Genomic DNA, 16824 nt, shown 5'->3' with positions numbered 1-16824 from the left:
AACCGTGAGGTAGCACATATGTGTTCTTTACACTAACTGCCACAAGTGCTCTTCAAGTAATCTTAAAAAATTTGGAATATCTCACTTTGGATTTTATCCTGCATACATAATGTGGAAAAGTCATGGACAAAAAAATAAAGAAAAATAGGAAGAAAAAGGAACGAAGAGCCAAAAGTGAGAATCAAACCCTCAGAAACGTTTAGTCTCAATTTTTGACTAACAAATTAGATAAAAAATTTCTAAATAGACTAAAACCCTTTTTTTCTGCTGTGGCTTAGAAAAAAACTGGAGAAAAAGAATTTAGGAAAATGATTACTCAGATTGACTACAGTTTTGTTTGTTTATGAGCCTAAAAATCTGCAACAGAAGGAAAACATTACATTTCCTGTAGTCATTGTGCTGGACAGTTTAATGTCGACTTGACACAAGTTAGAGCCATCTGAGAGGAAGGACCCTTAAATGAAAAAATGCCTTCATAAGATCAGGCTTTAGGTAAGCCAGTAAGGCATTTTCCTAACTGTGATTTTTGTGTGCGGTCCCAGTCCATTGTGGGTAATGACACCCCAGGACTGGTGGTCCTGGATTCTATAAGAAAGCAGGCTGAACAAGCATGGAGAAAAATCCAGCAGGCAGCACCCCTCTATGACCTCTACATCAGCTCCTGCCTCCAGGTTACTGCCCTTGTGAGTTTTCATCCTGACTCCTTTTGATGATATATGGTGATCTGGAGCTGTCTCTTTCCTCCCTAAGTTGCTTTGGTCACTGTGTTTCATCATAGAAATAGTAACCCAAATTCAGACAGCAGTGCATGGATAAATAGCATCAGAATGGTGCAAAAGCTTAAAAATAGACACACAAGTCAGTAAAGAATTTTAGCAAACAGATGATGCTTTCTGTGCTTTAGAGCAAATAACCACAGCTCATTCACTGAGGAGCTGAAACTGATAAAGGTCCCTGTCTTTTCTATTTTTCTCTCTAAATATGCATGCATACTATTTATCTCATATGGCATATGTACATTAAAATGAATTGCTCGAGAATAAATATTTGAACAAAATTAAATTAAAATCAGTAGTAACATGCTTTATAAGTAAAATTGATCGAAGCCGACTGTTCACTAGTAAATTCTGAGAGTTTTTTTCAAAGGGTATAAATGATGTGTGTTCATGCACATACACGCATGCACTCTCTGGTCCATGCTTGTGCATATGGAGAGCAAAGGTCAATGCCTTGTGTCTTCCTCAATCCATCTCCTGCATATTTTTTGAAATCAGGTGTCTCAGTTAACCTAGAGCTTGCCAGCTCTGTTACATTGACTGCACAGCAAGCCCTACTGATTTCTGCGTCTGCCTCTCAAGAGTATTAAATACAGAAGAAAACCACTGTGTTTGCCTTTGAGTGAGAGTGTTGGGGATCTGAACTCAGCTATTCATGCTTGTGTGACATGTGCCTCCACCACTGGAAAAACTTTCTGTTCCATAAATAGCACTTTTGAAAGTTATCATTGCAAAAGTTTGGGTCTTTTTGAAAAAGATATATTATAGTTCAAGTAGTGTTCTTGGATACCATGTCTCCCTAAATTTTCTTTCCCCCTTCATATATATACAAACTCAATGATAGATTGTCTTTACATTGAAAGCTAGTATGTTCTCATTTCTCTAAGGATTGATATTTTGAAAGACTGTAAATGAAATAACCTCTATATCATCTCGCCTGTAGCGATATGAGTGGCGAGGCTGCGTCACCGGCACCTGGCCACCCACATGGCTAGCTTATGCCCGAAATAATTACACGGAAAGAGACAGAGTTCAGATAGTTATAGATTAAGAGAAATAAAGAAAAATAAGCTATGTAAAAATGGAAAATTCACAGAGAGTCTGGATTCTTTGTATTATTGTGTTTTCTTTAAATTTTTTGGCTGTGAAGGAGCTAAGTACAGAGAGACATTTCATTATGTGGGCTGCCAAGCTAAACCAAAATGGATTTCATGAGGGTATTATGACTTCAGAATTTGGGTCTAAGGATATGATGCTTTGGAAAGGGTCTTCTTTTGTTTTCACAGAGGATGTGACCCTGTGGATTGCATCTATTCCGATTTGGTATGATAGACCACGCCCTCCTGAAAGGTTGTTGTGAACACCCTCAAAAAATTGCTTCACTCAATTGCCAACTAAGATGAAACTAGCACACAGGTTATACCATGAACGACCTAATTAACGACGCCCCTATTCAGCAGGAAGCAGTTTGGAGAGAAATAACTGCGCCCATATTCCCAAATATTGTATATAACTGTTCTTTTACATTTAAAGGGGGATATGATATAGATATGAATAATTTGCATTGGTATGGATTTTAAGGTCAATTTTGTTATATGTATATGTATTTTTGATCTTGATTAAGGTATTGTGATTGTGTAGTTCATTTAAAAATGTAATGTATAATTAGGAAATATAGGTTGTTAATGGATAATCATCGCTAATAGTTAAGCTTGTAGTCATGTTAATTAGATTTTCTAGATATATAGAGATATATTTCAGTTAGATAGGCATTCTTCATATCTTTCAAAGACTGCAGAATATGGCATTTAAAATATTTTAATAACTTAGGACTTTTCATGACAAGGAGACACGTCTGCTCCTGGCAGCACCAGCTACTTCAAGAGGAAGATGGGCATCGAAGAGGATCCTTATGGAGTTGGATAGTCATTTGGGCAAGAAACTGCTCTTGCCTGGACTGTTGCATAAACTGGACACAGAGAACCCTCAGAGAGAGGACTGCTGAACTTGCCTAAAGGTGAGATGGTCTTTCGGGGTTCCTGATTCATAAAAGAGTTTGCGAGACATTCTGCAGGACACAGCAGAAAATGACTGAACTGTCTTTGTAATTTCCTGCTTGATGAAAATGTCTGCTGGATACTATGGGCCTGAAGGCTGAAGATGGATGCCCCAACAGTACAAAAGAACTTTGGGTGACTGTCCAGGCAATGAGATGTCTCTGTCATTTCTAGAGTTTTCTTATTTCTTGTTTACTTAGGTAATATTATATCCTTCTGAAGTCTTTGATGGAGTTGAAGAATGGTTAGTTATAGTTATAGTTTCCCTTTGTTATGATAAAGATTATTGTAATTTTTACTTGATAACTGTTTTGATATATGTAATTTTACTATGTTAAAGTTAAAGCCCTTCTTTTTGTTTAAATGGAAAAAGGGGAAATGATGTGAGAGTGATTTCTTACTAATAAAGAAACTGCCTAGGCCCATTTGATAGGCCAACCCTTAGGTAGGCGGAGAAAACAGAACAGGATGCTGGGAGAAAGAAGCTGAGTCAGGAGTCGCCATGATTCTCCCACTCCAGACAGAAGCAGGTCAAGATCTTCTCTGGTAAGCCACCTCGTGGGCTACACAGAATATTAGAAATAGGTTAGATTAATATGTAAGAGCTACCCAGTAAGAGGCTACAGATAACGGGCCAGGCACTGTTTAAAAGAATACAGTTTCCGTGTAATTATTTCGGGCATAGCTAGCCATCCGGGTGGCCGGGTGCCGGGCATGCAGCCCCGCTGCTCTTATCACTACACTCGCCCAAGGCATAAACCTAGGCATCATCTATGACTACTTTTTCTCATTAATTTTCTTACTCTCAAATTTCTTTTCAGTGCTCTGAAGACCTGCCAATCGTCTCTACCTGTTTCCATGTAGTGGTTGTAGCCTGACCCAGATCTGTCCTAAGGGGTAGTGTGAGCCGCTTCACTGGAGCTTCTGTCTATTCTGTCCCCATCAGAGGAGCTGCATAATGGTTCCCTCACTATAGCTACAGACATCTGGAGTTACAAATTTGCTGCTTAAGACACTATAAGAATACCTCATCCCATTAGGAATCATGCTGTTTTAGTTAAGTGACAGTTGTAGGTTTTTCTTAGTGATTCATGAATTTGCTAACCCTTGGTACTTGGCCAAGTTTCCAGTGCCAAGAATGATACCCCTCTTGTTGAGTAGTTCTTAAGTCCAATCAGAGAGCAGTTGGTTATGGCCAGGGTATTTGCGCCACTGTTTAATCTTTAAGGATATCATTCCATGCTGGTCTTTGTGGTTCTCAAGCATCATAGCTAGATAGGAATATTGGCTGCTAGTCTTGTTTGGAAACTTGCATGGTGCCTTCTAGTAAACAAAAACTATCTGTAGGCTTTCAGATCACTTTCAGATCGAAGATCTTTAGTCCTTGTGTCTGAAGTACATGGTGTCTTCAGCAATCAAAACTTAACTTAGCCACAGATATGTATAATTCTCATTCATCATCATAGAAATCTCTCTTTGCAACAGAAAGAGACCATAACAGAAAGCTACAACCAGCCCAAATCCAGGGTTGTAAGACCACTTTACAAAACAACTTAAACATTCAAATTTCAGAGAACATTGTGGAAGAGGGGGCAGAAAGATTACAATTGCGATAGGATCAAGAAATATGCTGAAAGACTGTCTTCTAGTAATTTTTGAAGATGCACCCAGAAGGTCTTACCAACATGAGTGCCAAGAAATTATCTGAACAAGGATGATGGCACTAGTTGTGACTAAATGGATCAGGCAAAGATCATGAAGACTCTATCCTACACAAACAACTACAGGCAACCAAGAAATGTAGAGAGTGAGAAAATTAGTATTCCCCAGGGAAGATTACACCAACTGTTTATCTAATATTAAATGGTCAGTCTTGAAAACATACTTATACAGACTTAGCAGGTTATATTTAAGAATACACAGGTATGTACAGATACATATATAAATATAGCAACAAATAATGTAAAAAGAGACCATGTATTTTTATGAGCATGAGTAAAGTTAATTGGAGAACTTTGAAGGAAGAAAGGAAAGGAGGGCATGATGTAATAACATAAAATAAAATAAATCATAGAAAATAATACCTTATCTCTCAAATTAAAGGAACTATAATATAGTTTACAAACCCTTTCTAAAGCTTTCTCTATGTCTCGGAAAATGATCAAATGAGGACCAGTACCCTCATTTTATCTGCCTGTGTGTTTATTTCTGCTGTTTCTGCCAAGCTAAGTTTTTTTTCCTCCAAACTGTGACCATCAGCTGGCCTCTTGTAAAACATTCTTTTTTCTACATCCATAGGACTCTGTCCTTCCTTTCTTGGCTCAAACCTCCTCATTATAAACAGTACTCTGTGATAAGTAAGACTATTGGTCATGTATTTCCAGAGCTACTGGCATTTCTTCTTATGCAGAGCTGATCACACTTGTAATTATTTTTGATATTTCTATTTTTCCCTTATTCTGTGATCTCAAAGTACAACATATGGCAGTACTTAGTCAATACTTAGTGAATGAATATGTTACCTGTAAGAACTGGAGGTATTTCAATGCTTTTGGTATTCAGAACATACTATATCCAACATCAACATATTTCAATATGTATCATTAAAGGACCGGCATAAACAAATATGAGATAATATGCTGGTACATACAGAAATCTCTGGAACATTTAAGTTTTCTAGTTTTCTTTATTATGAATTAAAATAATTATGATAAAGATTTAAAAAGAAATTGAACAATTAGGCTAATATAAAAAGAAAGTACTTAAAGAACTAGTGAATTTTAATGAATTCAGAATATTTATATAATTGCTAGTGATTTTTATTTATAACTACAGTTTTTAATGTAATATTTTGTAGACTTTTTTATTTGCACTTTTTAAAAACAAACCAGTAAGCATTTTCTTTCTAGAATGTGTATCTGATTTCATCTGAAAAAGTTCCTCTTTTGTCAATTTCTTTCCAAAGCAGATAGTTCTCTTCATGGGTTCTATGCATTCTGAAAAATTAATCAACCTTTGTCATTGTACACATGATTGATTCCAGTAGAGGTGTCAGCTTGAGTGTCTCACCATCTGGAACATCTTCCTCAGAGCTCTGCATAACCCAGCTTGTTACTTTTTAGGCCTTGATTGAGATGTCATAGGGTCCCTCCAACTCTTTCTAATTATTTTCTATTTTAAGGCAAGTCCCTCAGGAACCAGCTCTGTGATAGAAATTTGATTGTACACAGTTTGTCTTAAAGTACTGTGGAGAAATTACATCCAAGAGACTAGAAAAAACATAACTGGGTCAAACAGGAGGTAATGTCGAGAAGCTAACCATGATCCAGGGGTAGTCTGTATGTATAGCAAGATAAAGGAAAGGGAGGGGACTGGACCATTCTAGTTCTTTAGTGACCATTAGGTATAGAATTCTCTCAGGAAGTGGGAAGAGAAGCTAGAAGGAAACTCAAACTCATCTCTATTGTTGTGTGCCATTGGCAGACATGGCATGTTTTTCTCATGAAGTGTGAGTATGCACTATAATAAGGCACACTCTTCTCTATGACTCTGCAGTATTCTGTTTTCATTATGTTTGGGTTCCTTTACCATCACAGGTCTTAGAGAACATTCTTTTGCATAGTCAACATTCAGTACTAGGTTCTCAGATTTAGGGTAATGTTAAAAAAGACTTTATAGTATGAATTCTATAATACAGGCATGCTTTCCCTATCTTTTGTAAACATCTGTGGAAAAAGTGGTGGATACATGAATGATGTGGGATCTGCATGCTGTGAATATCATTGGTTACTAAAGTAACTGCTTTGAGCCTATAGCAGAGATATAAGGGAGCAGAGCTAGGCAGGAAAAACTAAACTGAATGCTGGGAGAAAAAAAGGCGGTCAGAGAGAAGCCATGTAGCCCTGCCAAAGCCAGGTGGAACATTAGCCGGTAAGCGACAACCATGTGGCAATACACAGATTAATTAAAATGGGTTAAATTAATATGTAAAAGTTAGTCAATAAAAAGCTAGAGCTAATAGGCCAACCAGTGATTTAATACAGTTTCTGTGTGATTATTTCAGGGCTATGTGGCTAGGAATCAACAAGCAGCCTCCCTCCCTCCAATGAATGAATAAAGTAAATTTTTTGCAGTCATTTTTTTCTTACAACAAATCCACATTGGAGTTTATTGATAGAGAGGTGAAATGATGGGTTCATTACAGTTGACTGGGAAAGAGAGGTGGTAAGTGTGCAGTCATTTCAATACTAAGGTTCTTAACACTATATCTAAGCCAAGGCAGAATGCCCTCAGGCAGTGGCAGAATCCCCACCTCACAGTGGCCAGCAATAGAATGTTCAAAACCCAGGGTGTCATTTAATCTGACCCAAAGCAAATACCCAAGATTGTGCAACTCCTAATGTAGGTTCCAGACACAGGCAGTACATGTGAACTGACTCAGAATAAGAAAGAACCATAGCCACACAAAGAATCAAGAACAGCCTGTGTGGAGAGCTGAAAACCTGGGAAGGATGCCATAGCTGCCCTAGAGTAAGACCACAGACAAAGGGAGTCCTACAATTCTCAGCCTAGGCTACAAACACATGCAGGAGGCCTGAACCATAACACTCAGAGCAAGACTCAGGATAGAGTTTCTGATCCTACACATCAACTCCATGAAGTAGAGTAATATGGCAATCCTCCTATGACTTAGAACTCTGTTAAACATTGTAAATGCCTACATTGAAAAAAGGAATGTTTTTAAAAAGAAGAAAGAAAATGAAATTATCATCATACAACCTAACTCTAGATGTTCAAGTGTGAGCATAGAAGCAAAAGCAAAAAAGGAAAAATAGCATGTCATTCCTAGAAAGTACTAATTTCACACTAATGGCTCCCAAAAGAAAATTATTTAGAAGAACTTCCAGACAAAGAATTTAAAAGAATAATTACAACTATGTTTAAGCAACTCAAAGATGACATGCCTTCACTCCAAGAGCACAAAAGTGAGCTAAATGACGAGGTCAATCCAATCTATGAAAATAGAACTCAACAAAGAGATAGATTTGCAGAAGAAAAATTAATTAAGCTGAGGCCAGAAATGAAAGACTCAATAACCCAACTGGAAAGCTTCACCAATATGCAAAAACAGATCCTAAGGAAGAGCATACAGAAAACATGGTATTAGGGTAAAGGACACGGCAGAGTAATTGGATCATTCAATAAAAGTCAAAGATAAATTAAATGTGTGTATGTTTATAGAACATAAGAGAGGACCAAGATTCCATGAAATTAGCCAATCTCCTAATTATGGGAATAGAAGAAGTAGACGAATATTGCACCAAAGGCACAGGGAATGGTTTCTATATCATCTGCCATATAACTCAGTTGTATTACTCCTCAGCTTTTACTCACAGGCATATATTCACCTACAGAGGCATACATTCGTGTTCATAGCTGCTCTATTCACAACAGGCAGAAGACAAAATCAACCTAGATAGCTTTCAACAGATGAATGTATGTGGTAAAGGTGGTACATATGCATAAAAGGTTATTACTCTGCTGAAAAGAAAAATGAAATTTGTGGTTAAAGGGATGAAATTGAAAAAAAAATAAATGTACTGAGTGAAATAACTCAGGCCTAGAAAGAAAATGTCGTGTGTCTTCTCCCATACATATATTCTGTTTGTCTAATTTGAAGCACAATCAGAAGTCAGAAACAGGCCCTTGGTAGAGAAGGTACTTTAAGTGAGAAATGATTGTAGATTTCAACTAAAACAAAAATAGTGGTATATAAAACTGGGGCTGAAAAAGCTCAATCAGAAAAGGGTATGGATGAGAGTGTAAGTCAGGGAAGAGAGGAGAGGGATAGCTCGAAGGAAGGACATATGAAAACCCACAGGGAGACGTGCTCTCTCACAGCCTGATAAAAGCATGGTTGGATAGGTTGTGGCATATATGTGGTATGCAAAAAGAAGGGGTGGTGTGTTCCAGAGGTTACAGGATTAACTTCGGATAATGGAGGAGAGGATAGTGTGTGAGTGAGTTCACTACACCTAAGAATTTAAGCTTTCTGCAATGGTAATAATTAATATGATGATTTCAAAATAAGACCTCAGAGTTTGAATAGAATTACCATGCCTGGGTAGACAATGTTCCCATATGACATTGGTTATTAAGTGATAATCATATTGCCAGGAACAGGGTATTTCCCTATAAGTTATATTGGTCAGGAAGGCCACAGAAGTCACCTAAAACAAAACAGGATACTTTCATTGCCCTTGGATACCCACCATAACTACATGGTTAGACTATATTGCTGAAAAAAAGGGACTCTTTTTTTTTTCTTTTCATTTTAGGACATTGAGAAATCTATTTCAAACCAAATGGCAACCTTCTTTTGTGCTCCCTGACTTCCATAGTGCTGGTAGGTTCTAGGTGGGTTTCTGGGAGAGAAAATTAATAGTCTTACTCAGTGTATGACCTTGCTTGCAATAATACTTAACTGCAGGTGAGATCTCCCTATTGGTGCAGTCGTCTAATGATTGCTATAAGGTAACTATTCACTTTCTCATTATATTTGAGCCTGTTCCATCAAAGAATATCTCATGCCTTCTACTGTAATTATGTTTTCTGACTGCCTAGGACCTATGACTATAGGTCCTAGGATAGAACCTTCAATTATTATTTTGCTAAATGGTCATGTTGTTAAATTACCATCTAGATATTTATGAATATGCCCATATCTAGATGGTAATTTGACAACATGACTTTGGCCAATTATGTATATGTGTTTCTCTCAAACTTGGGCAGAGAAGCTTCTTTTTGCGGTGGGGTAGCAGTCACTGCACAGATACGTAACTGGCCAAGGTGCTGATAATAAGAGACTACTCACTCAACCCTAAAAGGGACATGTTTATCAATCCCTCTTATTTCCTGAGTATGGAGAGGAAAACTGTGAAATTCTGTCTTCTGAATATGGCATAGTTATCACACTAACTACTTCACAGCAGCTGTATTTATCTGCATAAGATTTACATAGCATCAAGCCAGTCCTAATTCCAGCTTAAATGGAGGCCTTTGCTTTTCAGGCCCCACCCCTTCCTGAGGAGCTATTGAGAGCTGATGGTTGTTGAAGGGGGAGAATCATTCTTATTTTGAGGGTGTTGTCCCTCATAGCTTCCCATGCTCCAGTGGGAAGCTACACTCAAGTGCATATGGGCAGAGTTAGTTGTACATAATGAATTATCAAAACTACTACAACAAAAAACCAAAACAGGAATAGAGAAGAAGCCATGTTGTAAAGGATACATGAGAATTATAGAAAGGAAATGAGAGGTGTATTTAGTAATACACATGTGAAAATATCAAAAATAAAAATATAATAAAAATTAAAAGAAAATAGGCAATTAAATCTTTAAAACTTATTAATACTTGGCAACAGTGGGCACAGGTTACTATTAAGCACTGAGTTTCTTATTTTGTTTTCAGGATGATAACTATTAAGCACTGAGGATTCTACAGATGAGCATAGGCTGTCTTTATTGGGTGGGCATAATACAGCTTTGTTATTTTTCAGAGGGCTAAAATGTTCTGCCTTGTTTACAATAATTTCTATATGTTCTAAAGAAGGCTTTCCAGCTGTGGTTCCTGCTTTAATGTCTGTCTGAATATCTTCTTCCACATTATATTACTGGCAAATATCTACTGATTTTACATAGCCAATTAAACATATATGAATGTTCAATATCTGTTATGAAACATCAACGAATTTAGTATATTGCCTATCCCCTTCCTTCTAAACAGATACGCATTGCTGCAGTTAGACATAGGTTCTCATGATAAAAACTGATATGATCTTTATAATAACACAAATTGCTATTCCAAAAATTTTAAGGTGTTTCCTTTTTCTGGAGATTAGCTTTCTATGTCTTAAAATTGGGGGAACTAGGTTAGATTATTATTATTATTAAATAAGCTAGAATAATATGATTAAAAGGCTATTTTTACATCACTCTAAAATTATGCAACTAAAAATCAGAATTTTAAGCATAAAAACAAGGATCCTTTGTTCTACAAATTTGAAAAAAAATCTTTGCAAGTAATAACCTGATGTATTTAATTTCTGTAAAGACTTTTTTGTAAGAAAATGTGTATTATATAAATTAAACATGTGGAAGTGAATGCAGTTACACTAGGAAAGTTTTAACATGCTTTAAGAAGATAAATTGATAACACTAATTTTATTTGCAAGTAATACTACATGTACTTGAAAAGCACATAAGAAGTTTTCAAAATTATCAGATTAGTCAAAGCAAAATTAAATATCAAAACCTTCCTTATATAGAATGCCTATTCCATTCATGATAGCATGTTTGTATGTATATACATACACAGAGCACACACACACATATATATATGCAATACACTTCATAGGAAACATTTAAAGATGTATACATGTGCAAACAATATATATCCATATATACAACATACACACACATATATAACTCATACACATATACTTAGATACAGCACAAACACAGATACACACATATACACACAATATACACACATTCATAGATATACATGATGGAGGAAGGTCATTGGCTAATAAAGAAACTGGCTTGGCCCATTTTATTGGTTAGAACATAGGCGGGTGGAGTAAACAGAACAGAATGCTGGGATGAAGAGGAAGTGAGGTCAGAGACGTGATAGCTCTGCTCTCTGAGACACACGCTATGAAGCTCCGACCCAGGATGGACGTAGGCTAGAATCTTCCCGGTAAGTGCACCTTGGGGTGCTTAGACAGATGATTAGAAATGGGCTAAATTAATATGTGAAAATTAGCCTAGAAGAGGCTAGATAGAAATGGGCCAAGCAGTGTTTAAATGAATACAGTTTGTGTGTTGTTATTTCAGGGCATAAGCTAGCCAGGCGGCCTGGGTGCTGGGGACACAGCACCGCCGCTCCTATTACAACATATACATATAAACGCACATATAATGTATATATATATATTATATATACATACATATGCATATATACACATACACTTAAATACATATACAGGACATTATAAATACAATTAGGCCCAAGTACAATGGAACAATGGAAGAGAATCTAAATCTTTTAGGTTTGATTTTAAATAGGGAATAATATAGATGCTATATTGTAGAAAGTTCAGTATTTAAACTTATAGTACTTTTAAAGAACATATATAAATATGGAGTCGGATACTCTGCATTTCTAGTGTGTAGGAAAGAAAAGGAGTTCTGCTGTGGGATAGTGCTCTTGTACCCTATAAAGATTTGTCATTTATATTCGTTTAATAAAGTGCTGATTGGCCAGTAGCCAGGCAGTAATACAGGTAGGATGATCAGACTAGGAGAATTCTGGGTAGAGAAAAGGTTCAATCTGCAGTAGTCACCCAGACACAGAGGAAGAAGATGAAAATGCTGCATTGAGAAAAAGTACCAAGTCAAGTGGCTAAACATAGATAAGAATTATGGGGTAATTTAAGTTGTAAGAGCTAGTTAGTAATAAACCTGAGCTAACAGACCAAACAACTTATAATTAATATAAGCCTATGTGTGTTTCTTTGTGACTGACCGTACAGGACAGAAATTTCCATCTGCATTCTTCCTTTACCTTCTATTAGCAAACATCCCTTTTATTTGTAAAATATTACCAGAGCTACAACAGGAGTCAGCGAGAATGACATCCTGCCATTTCAATGGATACTGTTGTCTTCTGCATTATCTTCCCAAGTTTTGTTTTATTCTGGTCTTGGAAACATAATTAATTTGGGTCAGAAGATCATTTTTTTATTTTTTAGCTGTACTCTGCATGCTTTATACAAAATGAGCCAGTACTGTACACCTGTGCAAAGTGTATATAACATGCCTTTGACATAGATGCACTGTGTTCACATGACTATAGTTCCAAATGGCATCACTGCAATTTTAACATCATAATAAAATTTCAGAAGTCATTTGTGATGTGCACGGCTATTCTCTTACTAGGCTTTGCCTGTCCTTTTCCCTTGGGCTCCACATCTGGACAGGATACTAAAAAAGTCAGTACTACACCTGCATATTTAATGCTAATGGAGAATGTCTCTAGTGTCATTGTTAATTACTTCAGCCTCAGTTCTCAGCAACTAAACAGGGTTAACTAGTCCCTGGGCTTTGGTTAAGGATGGTGGACCTGCCCACAGCCACTCTGTTTTCCTGGGTTGCTATATGAGCTCAACACTCTCACAAGGTTTTGGTGTGTGTAGTGTCATCATTCCCAACATTGGAACAGGATGACCCAAAACACTTCAATTCAGAGGAAAATGAAAAGATATAATTGAGGAAAATTAATTCCATTCTTTTAAGGTCAATTTAATCTGCAAGACAAAAGTATAATGTGACATCAAACAATCATTATTGGTTAAACTTAGTTTCCTGGACATGAAATTCATGCATCCCCTTTTAAAATGAGATAGATGCTTGCAGGTAAAAATGCAAATAGCCCTTCAAGATAATACTTCATAATTACTGTGTTGAATAATTGCTTCAATTATAAAAGTACAACAGTATCTTTTTACATCTCAAACAGCTAAAAGTGAAACACCCATATGTTACAGTTTCTCTGTCCTTCCTACTGCTAGTCCCACTGAGGAGGCATCTCCTAAGCAGCTCCCTAGGTCACAGTTCCCTCTTTGTGAGAAAGTTGAAAGAGAAAAGATAGATGCAGATTCCTGTGTCCTCTTCAAATCATGAATTAATAAATTGGCAGATCAGACTCTGGTTCAACAACATCCCTTGGAGTCACACTTGCCAGCTGTCTACAGAGATGGAGTCAGGAGATTTTGGCAACACCTTAATTTCTATTTGCTTTATTCACTTACAACAACAACAACAACAAAAACCCTGTTTCTCTGCCAGTGTGTTCGACACATCTAATTCTTTAGAACTTGGTAGATGCCTGAATTCTCAGCCAAGTGAGAGTATATGATAAAGCGGAAATGGTAGCAAGAGAAACATCGGGCTCTTCCTCTTCTGAAGGAGCTCAACCCTTCACTTCCTGTGCTTGGTGCATTCATTTTATTCCCAATGCTAAATATTTTCTTCAAACATTTTTCTGTCTTCTCTAAATGTGCACATATTTCAAACAGCTATCCATTTTTCCTTTCTGTTACAGGAAATAAAGGCAAACATATGAGGAAAGGGAAAGGATGGGTAAGGTAAACAACATAAACCTCCTCATGGCTCTGTCTCCTTGTGTAAAGGGTACTGGAGAAATTTGTTTGTTTTATTAATCATTTTGCTTTAAATCAAAGAAGCTGCCCGAGACAAACGGAGAATGTCAGCAAGGACGACATGACAAAGGGGCTAATCAACTGCGGTGTTCGGTGTTCGTTTACCACTGAGGAAAGATGAATGGCCTAAACCGCCTTCTGGGGATGGAGCAGGTTTCTCACCCCAGCAGGTCACACAGTGACAGTGAAGAAGAAGGATACAATTGGTTACCAAAATAGTTGACAGTGCAGCAACGTCTTAACTGTTTATGAATCATGTCTTTTTTAAAGATAAATATCCTCACACCCAGTGGCTTATCTTGTGTTACTCAAATGAGAAACCATGAAACCTAGTGTAAGAGTTTTCAGCTGATGGTGTGGTCGATAAATCAAAGGACAAAGAAACAATATTTTGTGCCTTGTAATATTAAAAAATAAACAAACCAAAAACCTTGTTTTTTTTTTTACCCTAAAGGCACACCATGGCAATTTAAATTTCACACACTCCAGTTTTCTTTTTGCATAAGTGATCTTATAAATAAGATCTTTTTTTCTATATGTCCTTTATAAACACTGCATCTGAGTTTGTAGTAGAATCAGTAAGAAAGGAAACAAACTTGTGAAAGACACCTGGTCTTACACACCTCAGCCAGCTTTGCCTGACAGTGCAGAGCAGTGCAGAGCAGTGCAGTGTTGCACACGGATAATTACCTTCTTGATAGTTTCCAGCATGGACCGCCCTCCCTGCCAAGGCTTTGAGTTTTTTCTGATACAGGACAAGCTCGCCATGCTGTGCCACTTGCGGTCCTCCAGCTTCTTATGGAAAGCATTTGCGAGCAGAAGCACCGTGTCGTAGATGTAAAGGTTAGAAATCTGGAAAGACATTAGACACACTCATCAGACCCTCCACTCCAGACATCCACATGGAGAGGGCACAGCTCGGCAACTAGCTCATGCTCACTGAGTTTCTTACCAAGCAGAACGTTTCTCTTTTTGTTCCTGAGGCTGTTTTGCCACTAGAACAAGGTCTATCCTTCTGTATACCTCAGTTGCTTTCCCAGATTATTTGGTATGAAAGAGAAGATTTAAAAAAAAAGTAGCTTTGGCAGAGGCCAGGCCATTGTCAGTCTCAGTTCTTAGAAAATCCGTCATTCATTACATGCCTTTATTCCTCTCTAAAGAGGCAGACATCCGAGAGATTCAGATGGGAAGGGACACTGAATAATAATTTTTTCAGTATGTCAAGTCTCTAAATTTTGGATATTTCTATGGAATCAACTATCAATGTTGCATCAACTCTGATCTTCCATGAGTGTCATAGGACCCACGAAGGGAAGCAGTCACTTTTGTGTGCTTGTGGAGAAGTTTGTAAACATGAAGGACAGTTACCAAAAGCATTCGCAGTCAGAATGTCTAGATGCATATGAAGTTCTGTGCTGATCCATAGACACTCTGACACATTGTCGGGATAACCAACCTGTAGCTTGTGCCTGTGTGCTGTTACTGTTTGGTCTACAGGAACCACAAGTCTTTCTACTTCGATCAGCAACCAAATTACAGCTGAGTTTTCCCCAAGATCTATCTATGGCAATCCTTAAATAACTTTTTCCAGAGCTACATTATCAATTAATTACCAAAGCTGCCTAATTTTTAAAAAGAGATTAGAATTTATTCAGGAAGAATGAATATGAAAAGAGGTAAGAAGTCAATAAAAGTTGTCAAAAGTTATATTCTTGCATCTCAGAAGAAAAACTTGATGTGGAATCTAACTGAGCAAGAGAGGTAGTGATAGAAACTCATTTCACCTTGAAACACTCTGGCTTTCCCAGGTTTAGAAATGTTACATCATCAAAATTTTTCCTTCCTGAAAACCAAGGAGCAGCTAAGAGGATTGTCAGTGATTGTAACTAGTCAAGAAGGAAATTGACAATGTCGTCCTGGAACACTACAGAATGCTGCAGACAGCCAACCATTGGGACAATTCGAGTTTGATGCTATGCATAGCTGTTAGACAGAACTTCCCAGTAATGCCTTGTGGGTTTCCCCTCACATCTCAGAGAATCTTTACTCATCTTTGTTTGTTAGGCATCTTTTTATGTGTGACATAATAGAAGCTCACACTAGTAGACATGGGTATTTCTTTGAAGAGGTTCAGAAAATGCTTGTTTACTTTGTGAGACTGAAATGTTTCTTATAAGTAACTACTGCAGTGGGCTGCTGTTACTATCACCTACACGGAGAATTATTGGAGGAACTAGGTGAGATTGGCTAAAATCTATTATGAATGAGGTGTGAGAGCTGAAGCTAAAAGTAGCCTATGAATCCAAATTTATGTCAGAAGAACACTGCAATGAACTAAAAGGAAAAATGTTAAAGACACACTAAAGATGAGCAAGTCATATCCAATAGCCTACGGCAATCTTTTGGCAGAGTTTTCAAAATAACTTGCAACAATGTGCCCTTCCCAGCCTGTCCTGCGCCCTCCTCACACCTGCTCCCAGCCTGTCCTGCGCCCTCCTCACACCTGCTCCCAGCCTGTCCTGCACCCCTCCTCACACCTGCTCCCAGCCTGCCCTGCACCCTCCTCACACCTGCTCCCAGCCTGTCCTGCGCCCCTCCTCACACCTGCTCCCAGCCTGTCCTGCACCCTCCTCACACCTGCTCCCAGCCTGTCCTGTGCCCTCCGCACACCTGCTCCCAGCCTGTCCTGTGCCCTCCGCACACCTGC

At 37.7% G+C, this 16824-nt stretch overlaps 1 protein-coding gene across 1 annotated transcript in view; it reads right to left on the bottom strand.

Moving 5' to 3' along the window:
• LOC126513774 (glutamate receptor ionotropic, delta-2) overlaps positions 1–16824 on the bottom strand; it is a 578836-nt gene that overhangs the window by 539982 nt on the left and 22030 nt on the right. The window contains exon 5 of the mRNA XM_050162312.1: positions 14808–14969. Within this exon, the coding sequence (XP_050018269.1) occupies positions 14808–14969 (162 nt within the window). The remainder of the gene's footprint in view (positions 1–14807; positions 14970–16824) is intronic.

This window comes from Alexandromys fortis, unplaced genomic scaffold (assembly GCF_014885135.2).
Source record: "Alexandromys fortis isolate MF-2015 unplaced genomic scaffold, M_Fortis_MF-2015_v1.1 scaffold_117, whole genome shotgun sequence".
Classification (NCBI taxonomy): domain Eukaryota; kingdom Metazoa; phylum Chordata; class Mammalia; order Rodentia; family Cricetidae; genus Alexandromys; species Alexandromys fortis.
The sequence above is the reverse complement of the archived record's forward strand: the minus strand, read 5'-3'. Positions and strand labels throughout refer to the sequence as shown.